A 10,925-nucleotide genomic window follows, 5' to 3' on the forward strand; every position below is an offset into this window, starting at 1 on the left:
TTTGTTTACTTGTAGGATAACAGAATATAGAATCAAGGGATTTCAAAGATTCATTGATATCGTTTTCTCAGCAACCCTATGGCATCGTAACAAAAAAAAACAAAAGAACAAACTTTTCCCAGATCTGAACAAATGCGCAGACACGAAAAGTGAAAATGTTCTCTTTAATCTGATTCGGTTGCTAAGAGAAACAGAAAGAAACAGATTAAAGTTGACAAACGGACAGGATATCATATATGGAGAGTACAAATTATTAACGTCTTATTAATGAGTCATTTGCAGAGGATGTTTTATGGGTTAACCAGGCTGTTAACACTGAGCATTGTGGCATGGGCGAGCAGTAAATCGAGTCTGACAGAGGCCGATGTAATCCGGGCGTCCACCGCGTCCCCTATTGTCTGAGCGCACTGGGCCCTTGCAGGGGCTGGACGTCCCTTACTCAACCGGGCCGTTCTGTCAGCGTGCCAATTGTGCCATCAGGACGGCCGGCTACTGATGGACAAACTCAACATGACACACAGTTTCACACTGAAATCGGGGAGTAATATTGCGCATCTAAATTCCAAATGTGAATTTTTGGACACTTCCTGGTTGTCAGTGTTAGTCATGATTCTCTGCACATGTGCTTCCTCTCTTTCTTTTAAAGGGAACTGACTTTATGCCTCTACTATAAATCACCTCCATCCCTGCCAAAATGCCTAAAACCTCTAGCATCAGTCGTTCGCAGATGCCACTAGGTTTGATATTTTGTTATCTGATGCAATAGATACATTTTTAGTGTATTGAGTGTCTTAAGTGAGCGAATCGTTTTTGGAGGCACTGTAGAAATTGAAACAGCTGCAAATGTTGTGCTCTTGACGTGCCTCATACTGTACGCTTATACCCTGGCTGTCTTAGTTATTGTTTTTGCAACCCTGATGCATCAAACTTAAGAGAAAAATGACCCCCGGTTTCACAGACAAGGCTTAAGCGTGCCCTAGAGAGAGAAAAAAACATAACAAAATGTATTTAAAATACATTTATTTTATACTAAGTATACTACAAATACACACTCTAAAAAATGCTGGGTTAAAAACAACCCAAGTTGGGTTGAAAATGGACTAACCCAGCAATTGGGTTGTTTAACCCAGCATTTGGGTTGTTTTAAGCAAACATTTAACCCAACCGCTGGGTTACAACAACCCATTCACTGGGTTAAAACAACCCAATTGCTGGGTTAAAACAACCCAATTGGTGCACTCTAAAAAAATGCTGGGTTAAAAATAACCCAAGTTGGGTTGAAAATGGACTAACCCAGCAATAGGGTTGTTTTAAGCAAACATTTAACCCAACCGCTGGGTTAAAACAATCCAAATGCTGGGTTAAAACAACCCAATTGCTGGGTTAAAACAACCCTTTCACTGGGTTAAAACAACCCAATTGCTGCAATCTAAACAAATGCTGGGTTAAAAATAACCCAAATTGGGTTGAAAATGGACTTACCCAGCAATTGGGTTGTTTTAACCCAGTGATTTGGTTGTTTTAAGCAAACATTTAACCCAAATGCTGGGTTAAAACAACCCAAATGCTGGGTTAAAACAACCCAATTGCTGGGTTAAAACAACCACTTCACTGGGTAAAAACAACCCAATTGCTGCACTCTAAAAAATGCTGGGTTAAAAATAAACCCAAGTTGGGTTGAAAATGGACTAACCCAGCAATTGGGTTGTTTTAACCTAGTGATTGGGTTGTTTTAAGCAAACATTTAACCTTAACCGCTGGGTTAAAACAGCCCACATGCTGAGTTAAAACAACCCATTCACTGGGTTAAAACAACCTAATTGCTGCACTCTAAAAATGCTGGATTAAAAATAACCCAAATTAGGTTGAAAATTGACTAACCCAGCAATTGGGTTGTTTTAACCCAGTGATTGTAAGCACAAGTAACACATTCAATTAAACATGTGAAATGAACACTCTTAAAAATAAAGTTTCCAAAAGTTTTTTTTTTTTTTTTTTTTTGTGCAGTGCATAGACGGTTGCATAACAGTGCATTTTTTTTTGTGCATAGAAAAACATTTCAGTCAACAGTTCTTAAAAGAGCCAATTTTTCACAGTATGAAGAACCCAAAGAACCAGTCAAAAGCTTCCATGGATGTTAAAGGTTCTTCATTAAAACTTAAAATCTTCTTTGGTTTATTAACTGTCACCGTCCCACCATTTAAGTTTGGATAGTGCATTTTCACATCTATGCAAAAGAAGGGGCGACAGTTAAAGGGATAGTTCACCCAAAAATGAAGATTCTGTCATCATTTACTCATCCTCAGGTTGTTCTAAACCTGTATGAGTTTCTTTGTTCTGCTGAACACAAAAGAAGATATTTAGAAGAATGTTTGTAACCAAGCAGAGAGCAACCATTGACTACCATAGTAGGAATAAAATACCATCAAGAACAACCCAAGTTAGGTTGAAAATGGACAAACCCAGCAATTTAGTTGTTTTAACCCAGTGAATGGTATGTTTTAACCCAGCGATTGGGTTGTTTTAATCCAGGGAATGGGTTCACTCTAAAAAAGGCTGGGTTAAAATAACCCAAGTTGGGTTGAAAATGGACTAACCCAGCAATTGGGTTGTTTTAACCCAGTGAATGATATGTTTTAACCCAGCGATTGGATTGTTTTAACCCAGCGGTTGGGTTGTTTTAATTCAGTGAATGGGATGTTTTAACCCAGCGTTTGGGTTGTTTTAACCCAGCAATTGGGATGTTTTAACCCAGCGTTTGGGTTGTTTTAATCCAGCGATTGAGTTGTTTTAACCCAGTGATTGGGTTGTTTTAACCCAGTGAATGGGATGTTTTAACCCAGCGATTGAGTTGTTTTAACCCATCGATTGAATTGTTTTAACCCAGTGAATGAGTTGTTTTAACCCAGTGATTGGGTTGTTTTAACCCAGTGAATGGGATGTTTTAACCCAGCGATTGAGTTGTTTTAACCCATCGATTGAATTGTTTTAACCCAGTGAATGAGTTGTTTTAACCCAGTGATTGGGTTGTTTTAACCCAGTGAATGAGTTGTTTTAACCCAGTGATTGGGTTGTTTTAACCCAAAGGTTGAATTGTTTTAACCCAGCGATTGAGTTGGTTTAACCCATCGATTGAATTGTTTTAACCCAGTGATTGGGTTGTTTTAACCCAGTGAATGAGTTGTTTTAACCCAGTGATTGGGTTGTTTTAACCCAGTGAATGAGTTGTTTTAACCCAGTGATTGGGTTGTTTTAACCCAGTGAATGAGTTGTTTTAACCCAGTGATTGGGTTGTTTTAAACCAACGGTTGAATTGTTTTAACCCAGCGATTGAGTTGTTTTAACCCCTTAAGCTGTATGAGGACGTGCCCGGGTTGAAGCGCTATTTTTAGCACGAGTGTAATGTTTGTTAATCAACATTACCATCGATTGAATTGTTTTAACCCAGTGAATGAGTTGTTTTAACCCAGTGATTGGGTTGTTTTACCCCAGCGATTGAGTTGTTTTAACCCAGTGATTGGGTTGTTTTACCCCAGCGATTGAGTTGTTTTAACCCAGTGATTGGGTTGTTTTAACCCAATGGTTGGATTGTTTTAACCCAGGGAATGAGTTGTTTTAACCCAGTGATTGGGTTGTTTTAACCCAGCGATTGAGTTGTTTTAACCCAGTGATTGGGTTGTTTTAACCCAGTGATTGGGTTGTTTTAACCCAATGGTTGGATTGTTTTAACCCAGTGAATGAGTTGTTTTAACCCAGTGATTGGGTTGTTTTACCCCAGCGATTGAGTTGTTTTAACCCAGTGATTGGGTTGTTTTAACCCAGTGATTGGGTTGTTTTAACCCAATGGTTGGATTGTTTTAACCCAGGGAATGGGATGTTTTAACCCAGCGGTTGGTATGTTTTAACCCAGCAGTTGGGTTAAATGTTTGCCGAACCTGCTGGGTAGTTTTATCTAACTCAACTATTGTTTAAAAATTACTGTATTGCTTGCTTGGAAATGACCATTTATTAATATGTTTAATACATTAACATTATTCATTTGTTTAATGAATAATAATGAAACAAATGTTCACCTTTTGATTATTATTGTTGTCTCTAGTAATTATGCATCAGATTTTTAATTTCCAACCTATTTTGGGTTCATTTTAAGGCAGTCATATAGTCATTTTTAAACAATAGTTTAAACAATAAAACTGATGGGCAAACATTTAACAACCGCTGGGTTAAAACAACCCAATCGTTTGTCCATTTTCAACCCAACTTGGGTTGTTTTTTAACCCAGCATTTTTCAGGGTGTACTCTAATGAGAGTTAGTTGACTTGTAGGTGCGAAGTGGCTTCAATTCAACAGAACGATAAAGTGGAGCATCGAAATCAAGTGTTGCCTCATTGTGTACAGTGTTTGCAGCTGTGTGTGTTTTTGGAGTAACGCGAGTGAATGGGCTCTAGCTTCTGCACCGCAGTCCAGGTTCTGGGATGGTCAACAGGAGGATGGCAGGAGGGTTGGAGTGTGTGTATGAAGGGGGTCCTGCTGTTTGGGTTTCCTCCTCAGAGCAGCAGTGAGTAAATGAGACCCCCCGTCCCTCTACATCCCCAGAACGGCCACACCATCCCTCTCTCTCTCCCAGCTCTTCCCTCTCTCCCTCCCAGCTCTTCCCTCCCTCTCTCCCAGCTCTTCCCTCTCTCCCTCCCAGCTCTTCCCTCTCTCCCTCCCAGCTCTTCCCTCTCTCCCTCTCAGCTCTTCCCTCTCTCTCTCCCAGCTCTTCCCTCTCTCCCTCCCAGCTCTTCCCTCTCTCCCTCCCAGCTCTTCCCTCTCTCCCTCCCAGCTCTTCCCTCTCTCCCTCCCAGCTCTTGCCTCTCTCCCTCTCAGCTCTTCCCTCTCTCCCTCTCAGCTCTTCCCTCTCTCCCTCCCAGCTCTTGCCTCTCTCCCTCCCAGCTCTTGCCTCTCTCCCTCTCAGCTCTTCCCTCTCTCCCTCTCAGCTCTTCCCTCTCTCCCTCTCAGCTCTTCCCTCTCTCCCTCTCAGCTCTTCCCTCTCTCCCTCCCAGCTCTTCCCTCTCTCCCTCCCAGCTCTTCCCTCTCTCCCTCCCAGCTCTTCCCTCTCTCCCTCCCAGCTCTTCCCTCTCTCCCTCCCAGCTCTTCCCTCTCTCCCTCCCAGCTCTTCCCTCTCTCCCTCTCTCTCTCCCAGCTCTTCCCTCTCTCTCTCCCAGCTCTTCCCTCTCTCTCTCCCAGCTCTTCCCTCTCTCCCTCCCAGCTCTTCCCTCTCTCCCTCCCAGCTCTTCCCTCTCTCCCTCCCAGCTCTTCCCTCTCTCCCTCCCAGCTCTTCCCTCTCTCCCTCTCTCCCTCCCAGCTCTTCCCTCTCTCCCTCCCAGCTCTTCCCTCTCTCCCTCCCAGCTCTTCCCTCTCTCCCTCCCAGCTCTTCCCTCTCTCTCTCCCTCCCAGCTCTTCCCTCTCTCCCTCCCAGCTCTTCCCTCTCTCCCTCCCAGCTCTTCCCTCTCTCCCTCTCTCCCTCCCAGCTCTTCCCTCTCTCCCTCCCAGCTCTTCCCTCTCTCCCTCCCAGCTCTTCCCTCTCTCTCTCCCTCCCAGCTCTTCCCTCTCTCCCTCCCAGCTCTTCCCTCTCTCCCTCCCAGCTCTTCCCTCTCCCCTCCGCTCACACACTGAGACATTTTTCCACATTGGCCGGATTAGGAACACTTTCACTTAGATCTATGTGGTCGCCCCCACAGACAAAGAAACACTTGGAGACAGGATTAGTAGGATTAAAAAGGATTCACATATGTCCAGTTCAAGCAATTGGTATTCAAAGCTTTACACTTTCAAATGCCACCAAGAGAGAGTAAAGCAGTCCCGAGCTTTTCTTTGCATTGCAGCACCTTTATGAGAAACCATTCCCTTTCAACTTCCTCTGTGCTGCAGTGAATTCATGTTTTCACTCTTTTTATGCTGGGATCTTATTGCGAGCGAGACTCTGAGAGGGAACACTGTTTTTATCCAACATTGGGAACATTTCATTTCTATGATGTTACCCTGTCATGTAGACTTTTATTTTGCTTTTTTTTCATATAAAGCAGATGATCATGAAGAGACACTGTAGATATAATGATCCCACTCCTCTCATGATGTCTGTATCATCTGCCAATGAAAAGTATGTATATATCGTAAACATATTTTAATATTAATCTTACCAATATATGCATTATATATGCCATATTCAATCGAAATATAACTAAGCATATTTCAGTGAGTGAGCATAAATCAAGCACCTATATAATAATGAAATATATTTCATACAGCATTTACTGCTCATCCATGGCCGAATGCTCAGTGTTAAATATATATCTGTGTGTGTCTGTGTTAATATTAATCAAGATCTCATCAGTAATGTATTCATATTGATACTATTCATATCTGAACATAGTGTCAGATTTTTAGCTTCAAAATAAAGTCACATAATTTTGTCAGATAATTGGCTAAAGGTAGGTGTTTAATTTACAACACACACACTAATTCAGTTCAGGTGATTATTATTTTTATATTATTTTATTTTATAGAATAGTAACAAATGTTTTTACTTTGTTTCTTTAATGTGAAGAAATGTAATTGCACATACATAAATAAATGCAATGCTTTTTTTACACCATGAAACCATGAAGTTATGAACTAATTATGAATTTAATATGATATGATTATATATATATATATATAATATGAATTATGAAATTAATAAAATGCATACTAAATAAAAAATAAAAAAGACTATGCATTCAGGGGATTACATTTCAAACCTAATAGAAAATATAAAACTACATTTATACACGTTTGTTTGAATAGCTACACACACACACACACACACACACACACACACACACACACACACACACACACACACACACACACACACACACACACACACACACACACACACACACACACACACACACACACATACTTAATCTAATCATGCTTGTTAATATTATTTGAGATAAACGAAAGTAATAACAAAATATTACTTTTCTATGATGCATACCAATAAACAAACAGTATGTATATTTTATGATTGCATACATATTTGTGACACACACACACACACACACACACACACACACACACACACACACACACACACACACACACACACACACACACACACTTTTCAGTTTACAGAATTTCAAATAAATTTTATTGATTAGTAATTTTATTCTAAATTGTCAAAAACTGTAAGTTTGGCACCGTGCACTTTGATTCTTCTTCAAATTCAGAGCAATTCAAGTGAAGGTTTAAATTTTAGGGCGGCTGAAATTTTTTGACAGAATGTGGGCCTTAAAAATGGCCCTGCAAAGACAAATGTGTAATGATTATATACACAAAAGTAATTATAACAAGCATACTATTATGCACATTATTAACAGATCAACTGTTCACACACACACACACACACACACACACACACACACACACACACACACACACACACACACACACACACACACACACACACACACACACACACACACACACACACACACACACACACACACACACACTTATCGAATCATGCTTGTTAAAATTATTTTAAAGGAACGAAAGTAATGACTAAATATTACTTTTCTATGATAAATACAGTATATTTTATGATTGCATACATAATCTGTGACACACACACACGCTTGTAAGATTATTTAAGATGAACAAGCGTAATAACTAAATATTACTATTCTATAATGCATACCAATAAACATAGAGTATGCATATTTTATGATTGCACACATAATCTGTGGGACGAAATGCATGACGCAAGGTGCGTTGTGACTGACCCGGCATCGTTTCTAAAGTGTGGAGAAGTATTTGCAAAGTTTCGGAGGCTCCTGGGCTGAAGTGTCCCCCCGTGGTGTCGTTACAATGAATATGAATAGATGCTCCTTTGGTCAATGGGACAGTCAAAGCACACCGCTCCAGATAATGGGGACGTCATCCTAACAAGGCCGTTATGAATAGAGGGGCTCCTTTTGTTTGGCCCCTCTCGGGCAGCGCTATAAATACTGAGCCCTGTGATGCGTCGCCACAGAGCAAGAGGGGCATCAGCGAGAGAACCCGAACCAGGCGACACGGCCTCGGTCTACAGAGAGAGAGAGAGAGAGAGAGAGAGAGAGAGACGGAGAGAGAGAGAGACAGAGAGAGAGAGAGGATCCAGTGGGATAAATCAGGTGATCAAGCAGGAGTGACTTGAGATAAAAACAAGACAAGAGAAAGACAACCTCCAACACAAGCGCAGACATAAAATGAATTCGGACTCCAGCTCCAGCAGAGCGTCCTCTCCAGACATGGACGGGATGTATCACCACCACCTCCACCACCATCCACAGGACGGGCGCCTGAACTCCGTGTCCTCCACGCAGAACGAGCTGCTCCAGAAGATGGCGAGCGAGCACATGTCCAAATCGCCCACCGGCAGCAAGTACAAGCTCAAGAAGCAGGTGACCGAGCAGGAGATCCAGCAGCTGCGCCTCAAGATCAACGGCAGGGAGCGCAAGCGCATGCACGACCTGAACCTGGCGATGGACGGGCTGCGAGAGGTCATGCCGTACGCGCACGGGCCCTCCGTGAGGAAGCTCTCCAAGATCGCCACTCTCCTGCTGGCCAGAAACTACATCCTGATGCTGACCAGCTCCCTGGACGAGATGAAGCGGCTGGTGGGCGAGATTTACGGCGGCCACCACTCGGCGTTTCACTGCGGGACGGTGAGCCACGGCGCCGCGCACTCGGCGAGCGCGGCGCACCAGGTGCATCACCCGCTCCTCGGGAGCGCGCTGTCCTCGTCCACCTCCTCGACGCTTTCGACCACTTTACCGGGACTTACTTCCATCAGGGCGCCGCACTCTCTGATGAAGAGCACCCCGGCGCCGCCGCTGCAGCTCGGCGGGACCTTTCAGCACTGGGCGGGCCTGCCGTGCCCCTGCACGATCTGCCAGGTGCCGCCGCCTCCCCACCTCCCCATCACCTCCACAGGACTCACGAGGCTTTCCACAGAAAACAAGGACGTGATGAAGTGAAGTGTGCACTGTGAATGGACTGGACTTTGCATGCTCTGTTTGTCTGTCTGTCTGTCTGTCTGTCTGTCTGTTTGTTTTAGCCCTTACAAATTCACTACTTCGTCCTTGTAACAAGGACCTCATCGATTGCTTTGTAAGGTAACTACTTCACGGTTATGGAGTATGTGCTGCGTAACGCACTGTAAATAATGTCACTGTAAATGAGAGGAAATTGTTCTATCCGAAATGGAATCTTATGTGTTTGAAGTTGCCCTGGAAACGCGAGCACTATCCCCTTACACACGAATCCGCTTTGGTAACCACATTGCCCGCCGTGTCCTTTGGCGCAAAATGTGGGTATCGCGGTGAACTTGCGTAAGGCAACCTGTTGATCATGTGATCGCGTGCGTGTATCTTTCTGCAAAGGGCATGAGAAGACCCACATGTTCCTTGTAACAAGGATTGTGAAATGGCGTTTCAGATGAAAACTGTACGGCTGTGGATTTAGTTCGCGCTAGAGTGTTATTATGATATCTCTTTCGATTGTTTTGTTGAGTAATAGCTGAACCTTCGGTCGTGTTATTCCTGTGTCGTGTCTTTATTTGAGATTCTTCAGCATGGCATCGATCTATGAGCATGATCTTTTCTTTTCTTTTTCCTGGGAAAATTTTGTTATTCCAGAGAGATTGCCGTGGTCTTTATTTTTGTACATTCTTGTTGACAAATGAGATATTTATTATTGCCCAGTGTTCCTGGACGAAATTTCAATAAAACGTTGCTGTATAAAAAAAAAAAGAAAAGAAAGTAAGATCTCTTTTGTTTTATATTAGGAAATGTGTGCCTTATATAGTTATTAAAACAACTGCATATCAAAAAATTATTACTGGATATATGTTTGCAAAATAAAAAGTGCATTTAATATAGTCAAATATTTTACAAACACAGAGAGAGAAATCATTGCCTTGGCCTCTCAGCATAAAGATAAATTAATTCATAAACAGAAATACAGAATGAAACAAAGAAAGAAAATAAAAAAGACATTTAATTTGTGCAGCTATAAGCGTTAAAGCGCATGAATGGATGTAAAATATGAAAATATTAAATGAAAATATGAAGACAAAAATACGGTTTCAGTGATAGCAACAAAAGAAAAAAATTGACATACTTTTACACACACACACACACACACACACACACACACACACACACACACACACACACACACACACACACACACACACACACACACACGCACACACGCACACACGCACACACGCACACACACACACACACATGATTATGTGACATCAAAATTAATTGTATGAGAAAAAAAACGAATGATTAAAAAAAACGAGTATTCGCAAAATAGGATATAATGTTATGTTTCTAACATTCTATTTCTATATGAACATTCTATACACAAAACGTAATGCCTCTAATAAGAACAACAACATTTTAAAATAAAATAACATTCATAATAATAATAATCATTTTATATTTCAATTGTAAGGGACACGATGCTTGATTTGGTTCATCTATTCTGTGATTTTTATAAATATGAAAATCGCTGAAGGAAATGTGGTATCCCTCAGTATTTCCTTCAGTATATCCGCGTGAGCAGTAAATCATAAAACTGCACTGGACACATTTGAAACACAAAGGCAGTCCCTCGGGTCCCTTCACTGTTCCGCAGACTCCGCGCAGCAGCTGAATGTATGTTTGTAGAGATTACAAGTTAATTGTTCATATGGGAATGGGAGAAGAAAACATCAGAGAGCGCGTGCGGATTACAGGACCCTAAATGATATTCAGGACTCTATTCTTGAGGGATGTAAATGAGGCGAAGGATTAAAAAGCTCTTTGTAACTAACTCGTTGAGGGGCTCAAGTCCCTTTTTTT

At 41.9% G+C, this 10,925-nt stretch overlaps 1 protein-coding gene across 1 annotated transcript; it reads left to right on the plus strand.

The window, feature by feature from the left end:
• Positions 1–8,276: 8,276 nt before the first annotated feature.
• Positions 8,277–9,047, plus strand: olig3 (oligodendrocyte transcription factor 3; the record flags this gene model as incomplete). Its single annotated transcript, XM_079842306.1, has 1 exon — positions 8,277–9,047. The coding sequence occupies one exon, from the start codon at positions 8,277–8,279 to the stop codon at positions 9,045–9,047; it is 771 nt and encodes a 256-aa protein (XP_079698432.1).
• Positions 9,048–10,925: the final 1,878 nt, after the last annotated feature.

The sequence above is a fragment of the Gobio gobio genome (genome assembly GCF_949357685.1).
Source record: "Gobio gobio genome assembly, chromosome: 18".
Taxonomy (NCBI): domain Eukaryota; kingdom Metazoa; phylum Chordata; class Actinopteri; order Cypriniformes; family Gobionidae; genus Gobio; species Gobio gobio.